This window comes from Odocoileus virginianus, chromosome 9, assembly GCF_023699985.2.
Source record: "Odocoileus virginianus isolate 20LAN1187 ecotype Illinois chromosome 9, Ovbor_1.2, whole genome shotgun sequence".
In the NCBI taxonomy this organism is placed as follows: domain Eukaryota; kingdom Metazoa; phylum Chordata; class Mammalia; order Artiodactyla; family Cervidae; genus Odocoileus; species Odocoileus virginianus.
Window position 1 is genome coordinate 72,117,545 of NC_069682.1, and position 19,332 is coordinate 72,136,876.

The window sequence follows — 19,332 nt, forward strand, 5'->3', positions numbered from 1 at the left end:
AAGAGCCAGGCCTCAATAGTTTTTCTAACTCGAGAAAGGCGGCTCATTTCCTGTTTTCATAAAGGAAAGGTTGTGTGATTGTCACAACTTCTAAATTATAGAGTATGTACAGAATTTTTCATGGTTAGGATATCTTACTTATAGTACATTCTTACTTTCAAAAATAAAATTGGACAAAAAGTGATCATTTTTTTCATCTATTGGATTGGCAGAGATTTCTTAAAAGTTTTAGCCAGGAACAAGTAGAACTGGTTGGGGGATCTTTTAGCCAGAGTGCACTGAAATGAATACTAGTGTCCTCCCCATTGGATTATAAATGGTACTAGCTTTCTGGAGTTTTGACATTTCAATGAGAAAACCATAACATTTGTATTTCCTGACTCCAGGATATAGTTAGCAACATTTGTTGTGTGTCTTTTACATAATAGATGTGCACAAATTACCAAGACCTCTTATGTGTATTTTCTCATTTGATATATATTGGATAGGTATTAAAGTATTTTTCAAAAATCTTAAATGAGTGCACACTGCTATTTAAAAGCCAAATTTTGGAGAAGATATATAAATATTGAGTTGGCCAAAAGGTTCAGCATAGTACAAAGTTTTTTCATTAAGGTTTACGATACACTAAAGCCACCTTCCTAAATTCTTTTCCAAGGCCACTATTGAACTCTGCAGCACCCATGCAAATGATGCCTCTGCTCTGAGGATTCTTTTTTCTTCCCTGATCCTAATCTCAAAACTGTTCTACAGTTTAAACTTTCAGGTAAGTTTTATTTCTTGCTTTTGGTTCTTATTCTTTGATGTCAAATGTAAAGTTTTTCACTTGATAAAGACTTCTTTGCTAGCATGATTTCACCGCCCTCGCCCCCCAAAGAATAAGTATTAGTTGTTTTGTTTTCTGATTCCCCCCACTTTTTATCTACAAATTCTGTTCTATTTTATAGTACGGTTCCTAGACATGCTAGTGGGTAGATGTTTCATAGGGAAAAGTAGCATTCTCGTAGTCTAGTAAGTTAGGGAAACCCCACATCCTAAATGACTATTGGGGTGTCATCCTATATTCTATTTTATTGAAGACACAGAGCATATTCTCAGGCCTTCCTCTTATTCATTTAAGTGGGTATTGACGCTGGGGGAACCCTGTTTTGATTAGAGGCCTCTGGCTAGGTAATACCAAAAAAAGCTTACAGCTTTTAATGGAAGCATATCAGGGAGACAAAACAGGGAAGAAGCAGGCTTGGGAAAGTATAATGAACCAGAACCTCTGTGTTTCACAGGAAACATGGCCACAATCTTAAAGTAGAAAATGCTTGGTCACCCTGTTGCTAGTGAAGTAGTGGCCTCCAGTCATTGTTTCTGTTCTTGAGTCAATACTTTAAATAAGAGTCAGGGCTTCAGGACAAGAAGGCTTCAGGACAGGCTTCAGCCCTGTCTTACTGGTACAGTTTCCTATAGTGAGATTTAAGAGGAAGGATGTGGCCTTTTCGTTGACTTTAGCCAGAGCCAAGTACCAGACTTAATCCTCCCAACATTACTCTCTCATAGTGGTAGGGACAGCATTCCTAAAAGGAATAGATAGAATGAATAGGAGATAAATAACCCAAAATGGCATACCTTCATTCGTGTCCACCTGGACAGCAATTTGAGAAATTCTTAAAGGATACCACTGGGTTTTGTTTTTGTTTTTTTTAACACCTTTGAATTCTACTTCCTAAAAGTCAGGTAGAATGAGGTGCTTAATAATTTGTTAGTCACGAAAGCCTAAGTAGGAAGGAGGCATAATCTTTACCCTTGGGGGATTATTCCTCATTAAGAGGGCAGCACTGTGCCACAGGAAATCAGTAACTGTATCAGCCAGTAAGCCTGACTTGGTGGTCATCTTAAAAACATTGCAGTAATTCAGAAAGGAAAAGAAATGTATTGGTAAGCACTGTGTTGGTGTAAGGAAAGTCTTTAGCCTTAGCTTGACCTTAAAGGAATAAGTAGATTTACATTTACATTGGGACGGGAAATGGGCGGCATCCTTTGTGGTTGAAAGCTTATGGAGACAGTCAGAGTGGTTTACTCAGCTGGAGCAGCGAATTCTTGTCAAAGTAGATATTGGTTGACACAGCTGAGAAATGTGGACTTGAGTCTATAGGTATGTGGAAAACATGATAATTATTTCAACCCAAAGTCTCAAGTCACCATTTATTCTTTAGGATCTCCCTGAATTTTTTGAAGATAATATGGAAACTTGGATGAACAATTTTCATACCCTTTTAACATTAGATAATAAGCTTCTGCAAACTGATGTAAGTACTATTTATTTCCTAAGTAGGCTTTTTTAAACTAAGAATTATTTGAAATACAATATTAAATGTCAATTATATCTCAGTATTTTTAAATGTTAAAAAAGAACTATTTGAGTACCTCTGAGAAGATTGGAGAGAGGATAGTTAATTAGTCTTCAGAAAAATGTAAGTTATTGGAGAACATTAGCATTGTGTTTATTTATTTACTCTTGCATTGTTAATAGATAAAATTCTAAGAATGCAAGTAAAATTTGATTATGTGGGATGTTCCATATTTGATTATTTATAATGTGCAGAATTACTCTTCTTGTAGTACTGACTCAAGTCACAATTTATAGGTAAGGCTATTTCATTACATTATTGAAAGTAAGTCTTCAAGAATATTCACATTGTGAGCATTTTATGAAATAGAAAATCACTTGTCATTGAAGATACTAAGAAAACTTAAACCTTTATAATAACAGCCTCTCTTGCAAAAGTAATCTACAGTGTGGGAAAGAGGGTACATTAAAGTTTGTAATGTGTGTAAGTTTCTGATCTGGGTTTTGTAATAAGTGCTTTTCAACATAATAACACTTCTGTGTTATTCATTTGCTTGTTTATTATTATGATTTACTCTTTCTCAAGAAACAAAAAATGTAAAAGGTGATATAGTAAGAATACTTCAACACCAGATAAAAGTTACAATTGATGATGCAGATCTGTTTGGGGAGTGGTGTACAGGGGGAGAATATTACTGTGGGTATACAGCATGTTTTACCCGAGATTTACAGAGAGGATGCAACCAAGAAGAGGGTTCCTAAAAAATAATTCCTTTAGTCCACTAGGGAAGAAAGCACCCCCTCAGAAAACAAGCTTGTCTTTACACTTAAATCTAAAGGAAGTTTCTCACATAGGATTCATTTAACTGTGTGTCATCTGTGATATTTATGCTTTGAGGAGCTAGCTGTACTTTTTATCTCTTCTCAATTTGAGTTCTTTGACACATAATATAGCTAGCTCAAAAAGTATCTGTGGATTGCTGCTGTATGTCTTAAGGATTATTCTATCAGTCGCTGTCATGGTTGCGAGTGGGGCTGGCAGACTTCTCCTGTAAAGGTCACTTCCTTTGGACTTGAGTACTGTATGCTCAGCTCTGCAGTTGTAGGTGAAAGCGGCCATGGGTAATACTATAAGTTGTCTAAATGAAAACAAAGAATGGGTGTAGCTGGGTTTTAATAAAACTGTACTTCAGAAACTAGGCAGCAGCTTGACCCCTGCTTTAGGTGGTTGTTTAACATTTTACAGTAAACGTGAAAGTGTTAGTCACTCAGTCCCGTCCGACTCCGCAACCCCATGGACTGTAGCCCACCAGGCTCCTCTGTCCATGGGATTCTCCAGGCAAGAATGCTGGCCATTGCCTTCTCCAACATTTTATAACCAAACTATTACTTGTGAGAATGTTATAGTATTAACTTATGGGGAAGAGAGCATATTTTAATATATTTGAAAATGAGAACCTTTTGAGAGATAGCAAGACTACGTTAGAAATGGAAGTGTGATATGATTGATGTTTATTACTCAGGTTTTTTTAGGAGTATATTGTTTTCAATTTAATATGTAAATATTTTGTAATTCAGCAACCAGAGGGCTTTATTTAATTTGAAAACTTCTGATAACTGTTCTCATTGATGAATAAATAAGAAGCATTTTCATATTTTATTTATTTGAAACACCAGGTAAACAAATTTGCAGTGGCTTAGATGTGTTTACAGCACTTTGAATTTATAATTTTTGAAGAGTTTGGCTACTCTCCATGTTTATGGTAGCATTGAAGTTGTATGTTTGAGTCTTCTGTTTTCTCTTATGTGAGGATGAAGAGGAAGCAGGCTTACTGGAGCTCTTAAAATCCCAGATTTGTGATAATGCTGCACTTTATGCACAAAAATATGATGAAGAATTTCAACGGTACCTGCCTCGTTTTGTCACAGCCATCTGGAATTTACTAGTTACAACAGGTCAAGAGGTTAAATATGATTTGGTAAGATGATGGTGGAGACAAATAATTAAGACATCCCCTCCCTCCCCCATGAAGTAAATGATTCAGTTTGCTCTTAAATATGCTTATTTTTGTGTTTTATTCCAGTTGGTAAGTAATGCGATTCAGTTTCTGGCTTCAGTTTGTGAGAGACCTCACTATAAGAATCTCTTTGAGGACCAGAACACGCTGACAAGTATCTGTGAAAAGGTTATTGTGCCTAACATGGAATTTAGAGGTAATTGTGGAAAGCTTTTTCAGGAGATTAGTTAAAAGCTCATTTTTTAAAAGAGTAAATTAGTGTTTAAATTTATGTTAGTATAAAATTAATTTAATTAACATTAAATTAATGTTAGTGTGAATTTAAGAAGTCTTCTCTGTGTTGCTTTTTGTAACAAATTCAGTCTGCGTTTTATTGGATTTAGTATTTTACCAAGGCAAAAGCTATTTTTGAATAGCTGACATGAGGCTAAAAGTGATTGATAACTTTTAAGTACAGAATTGAAGCCCATGTAGTTCATGCTTTAAGATTAAAATAGTCCTAAGAGTATTTGTATCGGATGTCTTTCTTATGAGTAAGAAGAGCAGTCATTAGATCATTCAATCTAGAACAGAATGAGGAAATAAAAGTGTAACATGGGGTTCTATTTCCTTTCCTTTTCATAAAACCATATTCAAAGGACAGATCTTTATTCTGATACTGTCCTACTTGTTTTGGTGTTGAAGTGACTTTTCTGAAATAATGGTGATGGTAGTGGTTAGGCGGTTGGTTGTTTAATGTCTTTACTTGTCAGAATAAAGAGCTGGCCTCCCTGGATTGTCTCCAGCACTTGGGAAGTTGGTGATAAAGTGCAGTTCTGTGTACGCTCACATTAGAACAGTGAGCCTGTCTCACAGCTGTGTAAATTGCCTGTTACCTAAGCTTTCCGGCTAGCACTTACTGCTCTAAGAACAATTAATAAGAGTATGTGAAATAGTCACTGGTTGGCAAAGAACACTTGTGGTAAAGCACAGTGGTTCCACATGCTCTTCTGCATACCCAACTGTAAAGCTAGAATGACTTGGCTGTCTTGTAAGAGGTGATCTGAAATGTCATCTGGCTTTTGCAGCTGCTGATGAAGAAGCCTTTGAGGATAATTCTGAGGAGTACATAAGAAGAGATCTGGAAGGATCTGGTATGTTGATTTTTAACTGTTGGTCTCTTAGGAGCCAGTGTTAAAGTAGCTCTTTTTTTGATAGTTATGGGGAAGTAAGGGAGTCAGGGTAAGTGTCATTTCAGCTGTCTTTCTCTGGAGAACTGTTTTCCTTCTTTAATTTGTGCATGGTAAAAAGTAGCCCTTATATGAGCTATATCGAAGTATCAGATGTTGAATCATTTGTCTTCTCTTTTTTTATATACTTACTCGTATTTATCATACTATGATATTTTAGTTTCATTATCGTTTTTTGTTTGTGGGGAGAGAATTTTTTTTCATTGTTTTTTGTTGCTTACAGCTACCAGATGGCAATTTGTTTTCGTATAAACTTGATCAGTTGGTTGGTGGTTGCTTCTTTCTCCCATGATGTATTTCCCTTTGATTTTGTAGATATTGATACTAGACGCAGGGCTGCTTGTGATCTAGTTCGAGGATTATGCAAGTTTTTTGAGGGACCCGTGACAGGAATCTTCTCTGGTTATGTTAATTCCATGCTGCAGGAATATGCCAAAAATCCATCTGTCAACTGGAAACACAAAGATGCAGCCATTTACCTGGTGACATCTTTGGCATCGAAAGCCCAAACACAGAAGGTAACTTTTTTCAGTATATTTTTGTTTCCAAAACATAGTTGTCCTTTAGCACGGAAGTAAAAAAGAAGTGATGTATTTCTGGTTATATAGCCTACTCTACTAGATAATGTGTTCCGATTAGAATTCATAGTCTCTAGAAATGACTTTATATTGATGTATTAATTACATGTTTCTTATAGACCACAGTATAAATGGTACACTTGTTTCTTTAGGTGAGACTCAGTATAGGAGACTTGCTAAGCTTAAATTTAGCTGTTCTTTAATTTAGGGAAGTTTTTTTTTTTTTTTTAAGTTTCTTTATTATCTATTAAGCCAGTCTTATTTTATATGTAAGCAGCTTATGTTTTGAAATATTTATCTTTAACCTGGTTTTCTAAAGCTGCCTAAATTTCCATTGTGGTAGATTTATACAGGTAGTTCATGTTACTGTTATGAATGTTTTTTAGCATGGGATTACACAAGCAAATGAGCTTGTAAACCTGACTGAGTTCTTCGTGAATCACATTCTCCCTGATTTAAAATCAGCTAATGGTGAGTTTTGTGAAATGTTTTTAATACAACTTACAGTGTACCTGTAATCCTTACGTGCACTATTATTTTAAACTACCAAATGAATACTGTCCTGGCTCTATATCATTCATGATACTGAAAACGGTGGCTCCTATCCTTGCAGTTACTTCTGTTGGATAAAATTTCAGATGGTTGCCTTAGACCTTGCCAAGGTGAAATTAACTTTCCCTAAAGAAAATGTTGCTTATATAGAAGGAAAATAGGAACAAGTGAGACTGAATTGTCAATCAGTTTTGTTATCCTAATAATTTCACACTAGAAATCATACTTTGGGTTTTGTTTTCCTTCTCATTAAAAAAAAAAAAAACTCTTGGGAATTCCCTGGCGGTCAAGTGGTTCGGACTCTGTGCTTCACTGCTGAGGTCCTGGGTTCAATACCTGGTCAGGGAATTAAGATCTCACAACATGGCCAAAAATAAAAAAAAATGAACTCATAAAAATGAAAGTAAATTTAAAGCACCTGAGACTAATAGATGCTCAGGATACTTTCATATGTTTATAAAAGTATGTTAATCAAGATAGATAGATGTATTGTGGAAATTTAAAATCACTAAACAGTAGGGATAACATAAAGAATTTCCATGTTACTGTCATTCAGCTTCAAGAGTTTTTGACAATTGGCCAATATTCTATCCCTTTTGCTAGTTAGTGTACTTCCCACTGCTCGTGTAAGCTCATTTAGAGAGATTTGCTCCTGATTCAGAATAGCTCCAGTTCTGGGAAAAGATACTGTCATTATTTCCTGTGGCCCAAATCATTTTTGTTCAATTACATAAGTAACATATGTTCCTTTGTAGTGAAAATTAAACATAAAGGTGAAAAAAATAAAATTATTCTTAAACTTACCAGAATTAATAGTTGTGTGGTAGATCATTATATAATTAACTAACCTTTAATTACTTGACATTTGCTTACTGGAACCATGTTTTTAAAATCTATATTGTGACTGATTTGAGAGTAACAGTTAAAAAACTGACTTTTTATTTCTTTTAATAGTAAATGAGTTTCCTGTTCTTAAAGCTGATGGCATCAAATACATTATGATTTTTAGGAATCAAGTAAGTAACTTTTCATTTATACGTTACATGCCACTTTCTCAAGAGCTTTATTGTATACCAGCTTCTCTTCTCTTCTACTGTGCAGTCATATTTGGTATCCACATCTAACAAAATTAACAATATCTCCTTCAGAACTTAAGATACAAGGCCGTGATTAATTTTTCTTAGTTTCTCAAAAATACTGTTCACACATTGCTTATGGTTGATATGTCTCATGTCCCTTAGTTTGCAACAGAGGAGTCCTTCCTCCCCTTTCTACGCCTTTTTTTTTTTTTTTTTTTTTTTAAGGAAACCAGTCATTTATCTTGTAGAGTTTCTCATTCTGCCTTTGGCTGATTGCATCCTCAGTGGTATAATTTACCTCTTGTTCCTCTGTTCCCTGTATTTCTCATGTGAGGTTAAGAGTGATGATCACATTGTTTATTTGAGGTATAGGTAATTAATATAGAATTCACCATTTTTAAATGTATAGTTGTGTGGTTTTTATATTCTTTTGCACAGCTAACATTACTGCCTCGTAGAGTAATTAATTACCAATTTGAATGGGGAAAACTGGATACAAGTTTCTCTGTTTTTCCCCGTTATAAGTTCAGAGTAGTGAGTTTGGTGCCTTACCAACCTCCAGAGGACAAATGGGATTTTTCTTTTTTTACTCTCTAATGCCATCTTTGGCCAGTAGGGGCCCCATTATGTAGGGTTTTGTATCTTCTTTTTTTTTTAATTGGAGGATAATTGCTTTATAATATTGTGTTGCTTTCTGCTGTACATCAACATAAATCAGCCATAGGTATACATATGTCCCTTCCTGTGTCTTCTTGACATAAATTTAGTAACTTTTTAGCAGCAGCTTTTCTTTGATAATATGACACTGTTTCAGGTTCACCTTGTATATTTCCTGTCCCAGACCTGAGTTTGCTACCCTTGAAGGTGGGAAATGTTATTTAGAGACCATAATCTAGATGCTGGGGAAACTGATTCTATGCTTTTTCATGAAGAGATCCGGGAAATAAATAATACCAATATTATCAACAGAGTAATACTACTGAGTGCCATTTGATTTCTTTGTGTATGTTATATCCTTAGCATATTATCCTGTTGGATGGATAGTCAAGAAATGACTGTTTAAAACAACTTGAAATTATTCTGCATTTTTGCCACTAACTTGATAAATAATTAGATTCATACTTGTGGTGTTTTGTTTTTTGGTGGGAGACCTGAGAAAGGTTATTTTACATGCCTCCAAAGTCAGGCAGGGTACATTCAGAAAGGTCTAGCTTTCCTCCCTGTTCCTTCTGTCTTCCTAAAGGTAACCATTTTTTACTGAGTTTTGGTTTGTTTCCATTATTTAATTTTGAAAATATAACCTAAAATTGTCCTATATCTATTTATATATTTCCCGCTCTCCTATACAGAAGAGAGTTTGCTAAACAGTTTTTCTGCATTTTTTTCTTTTTTGGCTGCACCACATGGCTTGCGGGATCTTAGATATTCTAAAGTTTTAGAAGTTTTTAATGAAGAGTAGTATGCTTATGTTTATGACTCCCCTCTCGCCTTTGTTTTTTAAAGAAGAGAAAATGGGGCACAAAGAACTTGAGTGATTTTTCTAAGAAACTTGCTAGTGGAAAGTATAGTTCCCTAAGATGAATTAAATCAGTCTGCTTCTCCATGATTTCTTTTTTACCCTAAAGTCATAGTTTCATGCTCCAAGCTAGATAATTGGTTGGAAAAGTGAATGTGAGTTGAACCATTGCATGGAAGAAGTAGTTTTGATTTCTCACCTGTATCATATCATCTCCATTATAATAGTAGCTGGAAATTAGAATCAGATTCTAACTGATTTTTAAAATTAGGTTCTAACTTTTTAGAGTCAGCAAAGCACTCTCTTCCAGTTGGCTTTTACTCAAAGACTGCATCAGTGAGTTATGGCATATATATTGTTGTCTTTTTCAGGTACCAAAAGAGCATCTTTTAGTCTCTATTCCCCTCTTAATCAATCATCTTCAAGCTGAAAGTATTGTTGTTCATACTTACGCAGCACATGCTCTTGAGAGACTGTTTACTATGAGAGGGCCTAATAGCGCCACTCTGTAAGTATTTGACATGTATATTTTTTCATCTTGGGGTGGAGACCATCAGTACTGGTTAGAGATAGCTCAGTGTATTCATAATTTCATTAGAAGTTAGAAAAATAAATGTGAATATTTCACTCATTTATACAAATATGTCTCATTCCAGAAGGATTTGAGACCATGCCAGAGTAGCTATGTTATGACAGTAACGTTAAGTGGAGGAGACTGGAGCAAAGGAAAGTAACTGGGGTGTGAGGTTAGTAAAGAGAGGTTTGTCAGAGTACAGTATAGTAAGGAAACTCAGGACTTCTTTGTGGAATCCTGAGAAACCTGGTGGGTTAAAATGTCCATAATGTCTGTGAGATTAAAATTAGAATGGTGATTCAGAAGGCGTCTCAGAAGCAGGCCTTGGTTCAGGGAATACTGTGCAGTAGCCCTTTGACCTGGCTCTTCTTGTCATCTTTCTCAGTGCTGAGACAAGACAGAGCTGAGTGAAAGTAATTCTCTGGGTGTCAAGGCAGTGGCTCTTGAGGCCTATTGCAAGGATAAAAAGAAGGGGATTGGATGGTCTGAGTGCCTTTCAGACCTTTCTTCAGCAGTGTTATTTCTTGAAAACTGAGCTTTGGGTTAGAGATGGAAAGCATTCTGGGTTCTTTTCTTCATCAAGAACTTGAAGTCCAGATACACTCAGTGGCTAGTTAAGGATTATGGTTATCCTTTGAGGTGAGTTAAGACAGTACTGTCTTCAGGCTCAGAATTTATGCAGAAAAGAGTTCTGAACTTGCCCTACCTCCTGGAAAGCTAGGTGATTGAGAGTCTGAGTTCCGTTCTCAACATTGACGGGTATAAACTAATGATGACCTCAGCAGTTTAGACAATGTTGGGTTTGCCTGGTTTGGGGTTTGTTTAATTGTGATTGGTCTCAGACATGCCTTCTTAGGAACTTAACATGAGTACATGTAAAAGAAATCTTTTCCTAAGCGGTGTACCAATTGTCAGTGGTGGGAGATGGCTCGCTTTATGCCAAGAAGTGTGATTTAGTAGTTGCCAAGGGTATTCCAGAGTGACACTCAAGAGTTGGTGGTGACTGAAAGCTGTTTTTTCATCTATAGCTTTACAGCTGCAGAAATCGCACCGTTTGTTGAGATTCTGCTAACAAACCTTTTCAAAGCTCTCACACTTCCTGGCTCTTCAGAAAATGAATATATTATGAAAGGTAGGCCATTTCCCTGGTATACAGACTCTAAGTATCTAATCTCATAGACTGCAGGGGTGGTCAGCACTGAGTTGTAGTTTAGGTTATGTTGAGAATTTGGTAGGTTTAGATATTTTTAAATGAAAAACACTACTGTTAACAGTGTTTTCAGAGAAAGTTTTACCCTAACTTGATATAGAACTCCTCTTATTAAAGAAACCATTTCAAAAATAAATAAATAAATAAATAAACCGTATCAAACTCCTTTTTTCTTTTCCTTGACTGACACTCGAGGGCAGAGATGAGCTGGGACTGCATTTATTGACAGCATGCTCTGCTAGGTCTGGGTATGAAATCTGGGTGTGTCTGATGGACCCCACACAGATCTGCCTTCATAGATACCACTGCCGAGGAAGCAGGCAGCTAGCTGTAGGCACCTGTGCTGTGTTAGGGGAGTGTCTTAGTAACAGTTCTGGGACATTCCAAGAGTCCAGCACAGTTTATATGACACATAGGAAATGGTTTGGAGAAGGAAATGGCAACGCACTCCAGTATTCTTGCCTAGGGAACCCTATGGACAGAGGAGCCTGGTGGGCTGCTGTCCATAGGGTCGTACAGAGGTGAACACAACTGGAGTGACTTAGCAGCAGCAGGAAGTGCTTTTCGAAGAAACTGTTCCCAGTGCCTCTGGCTTGGTCGGTCAGAACCCTTAGGTGGATGGGTGGGTGTGTGTGCATGTATTTCTGTTTGTAAGTGTGTATCTAGGTATATTTGTGTTTTCAGCACTGTATTTCTCCCAACAGTGATGTGTAACTACTGTTGTTTAATGTCCATTTTTTGAGGCAGCCGACTGGTCCGTGGTCTTCATTGCTGTGTTCCTAGGGTGTTCAGGAGCATGTATGTAGTATGGAGCAGCTTCCCAGTAAAGACTGTTGTATGAGTGAATGCAGGGATTCTGTGCCAGCCCAGTGGAGGGACGCTAATCCATCCTGTAACCTCGGCTTTCTAGCAAGTGGTGTCTACGCTGAGCTGCAGGATAGGGAGCAGTTAGCTACTTGGAGGGCGAGCCTTTGGCATCACAGCAGTTTAGGAGGAAAGAGGATGACTTTCTGTCCTGTGTGCCTGGCATATCATAGATGCTGTACTTAGTAACCTTCTATTCCATTTGTGTAGAAACAGCCATCATGTACTTTTAGCCTAATGTATTTATCTCCGCTGCCCAGTGTTTTTTGGGTGTCTGTTAATGAACAGTTAATTTCACAGCATGGGCCCTCTGTCGCTTGCTGTGTATTTCTGGATTTTCCTCACGCTCCTCGTTTCTCTTTTGTGGGAAGATGGGCAGGTGGCCTTCTGTTTCAGCTTGTGGTGGGTTGTGATATTTCCAGTGGGCTGTAGGTAAAATCCCATGCCACTGGTTGCTGGTGAAGGAGACTCCCTTCCACACGCTGCTCCCTGTGTCTGCCTCCTACTTCACTCACCTCCTCTTTACCCACCTCTTTAGTCACTTCATTATTTCTTACTGTCCCTTAAGCCTTCTGGAAATAACAAATAAATAGATTTTGTTGCCTGATTTTAGAAGGGAAATTTTAGATTATTTTTAAATGTAGAGAGCTATCTGAGGGTTGTTTCAGAGTCTTAAAATTTTATTTTATGAATCAGAAGACTCTCTTCTCCCCCTAAGAAGTGTTATTCTGAGGTTTAACTAAACTGTTTCTGCTCTTGTATTTTACAGCTATCATGAGAAGCTTTTCCCTCCTGCAGGAAGCCATAATCCCCTACATCCCTACTCTCATCACTCAGCTCACACGGAAGCTGTTAGCTGTTAGTAAGGTAACAGAGCCAGCTGTGAGAGTGTGGTTGCTTTTTACCCTGAATGCTTCAGACTCTTTGAGCCTCAGAGCTGCTTGGCAATCAGTCGGACAGGGAGAGATCTATGAATTCTTCCTGACCAGCAGTTAATACATGATTCTGAAAGTGGGGGGTGACATAGATTGGAGACATGGCAGCAGTCACCTCTAAGTGTAAGCCCAGAAACTTGAAAACGTTTTATTCTCACTTTAAAAAGTAACGTGTTCGTTGAAGAGAATTGAGAAAGTACAATCTGAAATAATCTTAGATGGAAGAAGTAGGCTTTGCCCCAAATGGACACAAAAGAGGCTATTCAGATTAATGTCCTTCTTTCTGACTCATTTCCCCCAAAATAAAGTTCACTCCTTCTTTGATCAAAAATTTTTCAGATATTTTGATCCGTATTTAAATATTAATACCAAGTTTTAGAAAAGAAAAATCCAAGTCCAATAAAATTCATGTGCAGATGGTTCTTGTTAATTATTCTATTAAAAGGAGATGAAGTCCTAGGAAGTATTAGGGAGACTTTGAGAATACTGGTCATTTTTCTATTGAATCCTGGGTAAGCGTCTAGGGCCTGCTTGGGTTTTGGGGAATTGAGAGAGAAGAGAGTAAGGTGTCTCCACTTTGACCTGGCCCTCATCTTCAGTTCCTCAGCTTTACATGGTAGCCTTCAAAAGATTTTGATTGAAAGAGAAAATTGAAAACCGCTGGTTTGAAGGATTGCTGCTGCAGGTGTAGGCATACTGAGGCCTGCAGAGGTTAAGGTTTGCCTGAGGTCCAACACCAGGCCAGAGGCAGGGTCGGGCCCTATGTGTCCCAGTTCATCTCCTCCATCACTGTTACAGTGGCGGCGCTGGGGAAGCACACACAGGCCTACAAAAGTTCCTCATAAACACTGGGAGTGAGGTTTGTGCAGTCACCTTCCTGTGCCTCTCAAGTATTTCTCATAAGTAGACATTTGCCTGTTAAAAATGAAGCCCATACTGGCATTAGTATTACTATTTCATTTTCTGAATTTTCAAGTCACTATAAAATTTTAACATCTAGGCTTTTTGTATAATTGGTGTTTTTCTTCTTAATGTTTTCAGTAAGGTTAAATGTGTTTTAGGTAGTGAATTACATTATTAGACATAAGCTTTTTTTTTTAAATTTCAGAACCCAAGCAAACCTCACTTTAATCACTATATGTTTGAGGCAATATGTTTATCCATAAGAATAACTTGCAAGTCTAACCCTGCTGCTGTTGTAAATTTTGAGGAGGCTTTGTTTCTGGTGTTTACTGAAATTTTACAAAATGATGTACAAGGTAAGTAAAGAAAGTTATTTTCTTTCTGGTTGATTAAAAATTATTCAAGTGATAATAAAATGCAACCTGCCTAAGAGATATGTGTCTTTTGTGTCGGGGCCATTAATTCTGAAGCTGAAAGCTGTTTTTACTTTTATCAACAGAATTTATTCCGTATGTCTTTCAAGTGATGTCTTTACTTCTGGAAACACACAAAAATGACATCCCGTCATCCTACATGGCCTTATTTCCTCATCTCCTTCAGCCAGTGCTTTGGGAAAGAACAGGAAATATTCCTGCTCTAGTGAGGCTTCTCCAGGCATTCTTAGAACGAGGTTCAAATACAATAGCAAGTGCTGCAGCTGACAAAATTGTGAGTCAGATTTATTTTGATATAACTAACTTTTAAGATAACTGAGAAACTAGAGATGGCAGATTCTTTTTAATTTTTAAAAAATTTCTTAAAATGAACTTACTATAAAGGGATAGTAGAAAATGTTAACATACATTTTATTAGAACTAGGTATCCTTTAGTTGTTTATCTCTTTGGTAGAAACTTAACATTGAGGGCTTATTATTTGGGATTTCCCCCCTCCCCCATACTTCAGAGGTAAGACAGAGAAAATGCTATTTAGATAATTAAAGCATGCACTTTTCCAAAACAGATCACCTGTTTAACTTTCAGAATAATTAATCCTTGCCTCTTTAACTAATTATTATTTAATCTAATTTGTTGTAGCCTGGGTTACTAGGTGTCTTCCAGAAGCTGATTGCATCCAAAGCCAATGACCACCAAGGTTTTTATCTTCTAAATAGTATAATAGAGCACATGCCCCCGTGAGTATGAATACAGCTTCATTGTACATTTAATTGAGGATTCTGTTCGGGACTCAGAACAATGCTGGATTTATTTTGTTGCTTTTTTCTTCAATTCTTTAGCGAGTCAGTTGACCAATACAGGAAGCAAATCTTCATTCTTCTGTTCCAAAGACTTCAGAATTCCAAAACAACAAAGTTTATCAAGAGTAAGTAAAGTCATATGAGTTTTCCTACAGAAATTTTTTATCATTTATAAATTTTATATATAAAATATTTTAAGATGCTTCTGTTCTCTAAAACTAAGTCATTTTCAATATACTGTGCTCCAAAGGTTAGATTGTAAGTTTAAACATCAAAATATTTTTAATAGAAAAATCATAAAGAACTATAAATCAGAGAGAGACCATATGGAAACCTTTTGCCCCTGTTGGCTCAGATGGTAAAGAATACACCTGCAAATGCAGGAGGTGTGGGTTTGATCCGTGGATCAGGAAGATCCCCTGAGGGAAATAGCAACCCACAGCGGTATTCTTGCCTGGGAAATCCATGGACAGAGGAGCCTGGTGGGCTACAGTCCATGGGTTCGCAGAGTCAGACACGACTGAGTGACTCATGCTAAGTTGTATTAAAAGGCCAGTATTGATGCCAAACTATTTAGCAGACTTTGACTAAATTGCTTATTTAATGCAGTCCTCTGTATTGATACTCTGCATCTCCTTTCGACAGGTTTCTTAGTCTTTATTAATTTGTATTGTATAAAATACGGGGCGCTAGCACTGCAGGAAATATTTGATGGTATACAACCAAAGTAAGTCTGCTTTTATTATTTATCATCCTGTTTTCAAAAACAAAACATTTGACCTCTCAGTCTCTGTTTTATAGATGTCTGTATAGTTCTTGACACAGTGATAGTATCTTTGTCGTTTCCAAAATATTCTTGTGGGGGGGAGGTTGGGCTGTAAAGAAATCACCTGCAAGCATTTTTCTAATTCCTAAAGGTCCCTGCCCCTACCTGCTGTATTCTTTACAGCCAGGGCCTTATGTTGTGTTAGATGTCCGGCATGTCTCTAGGAGCCTCTCTCTGTTAAGGTCAGCAGTAGTTTTTCAAGTGAGAATAGTTTGGATCAGTGAAATTTTGCTCTTGACTTAGTATATATGCATTAAGAATACAGTTAAGCAGCATTACCCATTTACTAGGGAAGGAAGGCAGTAAAGTAATGATAGAGAATAACTTCTTGGAAAGAACTTTATAGATATCTGTACTGAGTAAAAAATAATTCCCGATTGATTGAAATGCGAAAAAGGAATTAACCTGAGAAGTACCAGAAAATACGTTTTCTAGCTATAGGAAGTCAGGAGGAGCGGAGCAGTTTCACTAAGTGCTCATTATGCTTAGACTTGCATGGTCTTTCCATAGAGCGAAAAGACACGCTTGTCAGAGATCAGAATGCCCATGTGCCTTGATATTTACCATTTCCACTTCAAAGAATTTAATAAGATAAATTCTTAATAACAGAAGTATAAACTTAAGAATTTTATACCATGTAGGATTACGGAAAACTTTAACTCCAGGATGTTTGCAACAATAATCATTGGCCAAATCATTTTTTTAAAATACAGCCTTTAACATTCACATACTTAGAGGTATGTAAGCGTAGAAAGTTGGAAAGTTTATAATCCAAAAATGTTAAAACTGGTTATTGCTGGATGGTGAGGTGATAGTGATTCTTTTTTCTTCTTGCTTATCTATGCTCTGATTGTTAGTTTTTCAGATTTCTTGAGTAATCTGAAAAAAAAGTGCAAAAAAAGGTGCAAGATCAAAAAATGGCTCTAAAGATTTTCCTTGAGCGTGGCTTAAGGTGTAGTATTCACAGAAGATGGTGGCAGTTGGTCAGAATAGCAGTTTAATTTTTTTAGATCTCTTCCTTTCTGTTGACCAAAATTAGCAGCCTTTTTTTGTATTTTATTATATTCCTAAGGAGTCACTGAGTGTAAATAAGTTAGACTACTGTAATTAAATATTGAGTGAATTTATTTTGCTTGGATTAACAGAATGTTTGGAATGGTTTTGGAAAAAATCATTATTCCTGAAATTCAGAAAGTATCTGGAAATGTAGAGAAGAAGATCTGTGCTGTTGGGATAACTAAATTACTAACGGAATGTCCCCCGATGATGGACACAGAGTATACCAAACTATGGTAAGTACTCCATTCTGGAGGTCTTGGAAATCCCAGTTTCCTTCCCCTGTGGTAACAAAATTAACCAAGCTGATTCTCTTGGGGGCCAAGAGAATTGGGTTTTGACCTCAGCCTCCTCTGTAGCTACCATCAAATCTAAGACATGACTTGTGGATTCTTCTGGACCTAGAAAGATTTTGTTTCCTGATTATTTTTATTTCTTTTGGCCATGCTTAGCAGCATGTAAGACCCTAGTTCCCCCAACCAGCGATCAAAATTGTGCCCCCTGCAGTGGAAGCGTAGAGTTTTAACCACTGGACCACCAGGGAAGTTTGGGGGGGGGAAATCACGGACCCCTTAGAGAGACTGCTGAGAGTCCCTGGTCCCGGTGATCTATAAGGCTTTTACACAGTCACTCCGTTAAACTGGCTTAAGCCTTTAAGAGGAGAAACTGAATAGGCGGAAGGTCTCACATGCTGTGCTGATGACTCGCCCCTTGATGCTCTGGCTTTTCTTGGCCGCTTGCCTCGCCCTTACAGTTTCAGTCAGGCAGCCTCTTACATCAAATGATCTGACAACTTGAAGCTTATTTCTTCTAACTTAAAACCATTGAATCTCCTCAATTTGACTTCATACACATGGCCTTCTAACTAGCCTGGGTCACACAGCCAGCACTGAGAGTTCTGGGCAAAGGACATCGGCATGCTGCGACCCAAAGAATTGAAGAATGCTTTCCAGTAGACAAAATCACTGGTGTCCGTCTTAATCTCAAGGATCCCTTACTCCTCCTGAGACGATGAGTCTATAGTTCCTGTCTCTGAAGACATTGCTCCTTTATTAATAATTTAAGTCTTCCGAGAAGTTACTTAAATCTTGTCCTCTTCCAATCCAGGACTCCTTTACTACAGTCTCTGATTGGCCTATTCGAGTTACCTGAGGATGATACCATTCCTGATGAAGAACATTTCATTGATATAGAAGATACCCCAGGATACCAGACGGCCTTCTCCCAGTTGGCGTTTGCTGGGAAGAAGGAGCACGACCCTGTCGGTCAGATGGTGAACAACCCCAAGATTCACCTGGCACAGTCGCTGCACAAGCTGTCTACTGCCTGCCCGGGGAGGGTAGGTGACTTGTTACCTCAGAGAGCTCTCCTCTTCTCTGAGCTAATCTGATTCATTCACAGAGCTGTGTGGGCAGGCACTGAAGGTGCCTGTTTTCCTTGTTCAGCAAGTCGACCTCAGATAGTTACAGGCAAGATCTCTCTCTTTAAGTGATAGGCTCTTTTTTCCTTTATGATGTGCAAATGATTTTAGGAGTAAAGACTTTATAAAGTGGAGGATAAAACCCTTTGACTGGAAATGTATTTATTTTGCAGAATGAAGTAATCCTTCCATTTTAAAAATAGAGGTATTAATGTTTTTAAGTGCAACATATTCAGAAATAATGGACCATAGAGTAAACCTAATAATGGTTTTATATTGCATTAGCCAGAAACAGTCTTACAAATTGTCAGAAAATCTATATTTTTGATTGTTTTATTATGGAAAATTTAGGACATAACTTAGTGTAATAAATACTCATGTTTATTACAGACCTTCACTAAGTAATTTGAGAGCAAGCCTTAGGCATCATGTCTTTTACCATGAGTACTTCATGAGGCATCAGTAACCAACAGGACTTGATTTAAGCAGCCATAATACCACTATCACACTGAACAATGAAACAGTAACTCCTGTGGCTCCACGTTTTAGATCTGTCATCTGTTTCCCATCTGTAGGTCCCCTCAATGGTGAGCACCAGCCTCAATGCAGAAGCGCTCCAGTATCTCCAAGGATACCTTCAGGCGGCTAGTGTGACGCTGCTTTGAACTGCCTTCTTTGAATTGGCTTAGTCCAGAATGGTTTCTGAGGACATCATGTAGACACCTGAGCACAGCTGCATTAAAACAAAGCGTGTTCTTTTTGAACTTGTCCATTAAATGTTGTTTTAAGCTGAACCGTGAGCAGATTAGTTTTGTGTGATCATAAATTGAGTGACTTTGTCAGTTTGCAGCTACAAAGACAAGTATTACTAGCTTAGTGTATGACATTGATTTCAGCATTTGCACTGTACTGTTCTGACAATTCTAAAATTTTGACGGACACTGACTGTGGAGACGTTTTTTCTGTTACTGAGTCCTTTTGTTTCGAGGCTGTTGCCAT

At 37.4% G+C, this 19,332-nt stretch overlaps 1 protein-coding gene across 1 annotated transcript in view; it reads left to right on the forward strand.

The window, feature by feature from the left end:
* Positions 1-19,127, forward strand: part of CSE1L (chromosome segregation 1 like) — a 34,364-nt gene extending 15,237 nt beyond the window's left edge. Inside the window, exons 7-25 of the mRNA XM_020906208.2 lie at positions 659-766; positions 2,205-2,297; positions 4,150-4,317; positions 4,423-4,552; positions 5,424-5,489; positions 5,901-6,103; positions 6,550-6,634; positions 7,670-7,731; positions 9,682-9,818; positions 10,913-11,016; positions 12,728-12,825; positions 14,002-14,152; positions 14,296-14,504; positions 14,871-14,968; positions 15,071-15,156; positions 15,677-15,758; positions 17,003-17,149; positions 18,021-18,252; positions 18,909-19,127. Coding sequence (XP_020761867.1) covers positions 659-766; positions 2,205-2,297; positions 4,150-4,317; positions 4,423-4,552; positions 5,424-5,489; positions 5,901-6,103; positions 6,550-6,634; positions 7,670-7,731; positions 9,682-9,818; positions 10,913-11,016; positions 12,728-12,825; positions 14,002-14,152; positions 14,296-14,504; positions 14,871-14,968; positions 15,071-15,156; positions 15,677-15,758; positions 17,003-17,149; positions 18,021-18,252; positions 18,909-18,998 — 2,349 coding nt within the window. The 3' untranslated portion in view covers positions 18,999-19,127. The remainder of the gene's footprint in view (positions 1-658; positions 767-2,204; positions 2,298-4,149; positions 4,318-4,422; positions 4,553-5,423; positions 5,490-5,900; positions 6,104-6,549; positions 6,635-7,669; positions 7,732-9,681; positions 9,819-10,912; positions 11,017-12,727; positions 12,826-14,001; positions 14,153-14,295; positions 14,505-14,870; positions 14,969-15,070; positions 15,157-15,676; positions 15,759-17,002; positions 17,150-18,020; positions 18,253-18,908) is intronic.
* Positions 19,128-19,332: the final 205 nt, after the last annotated feature.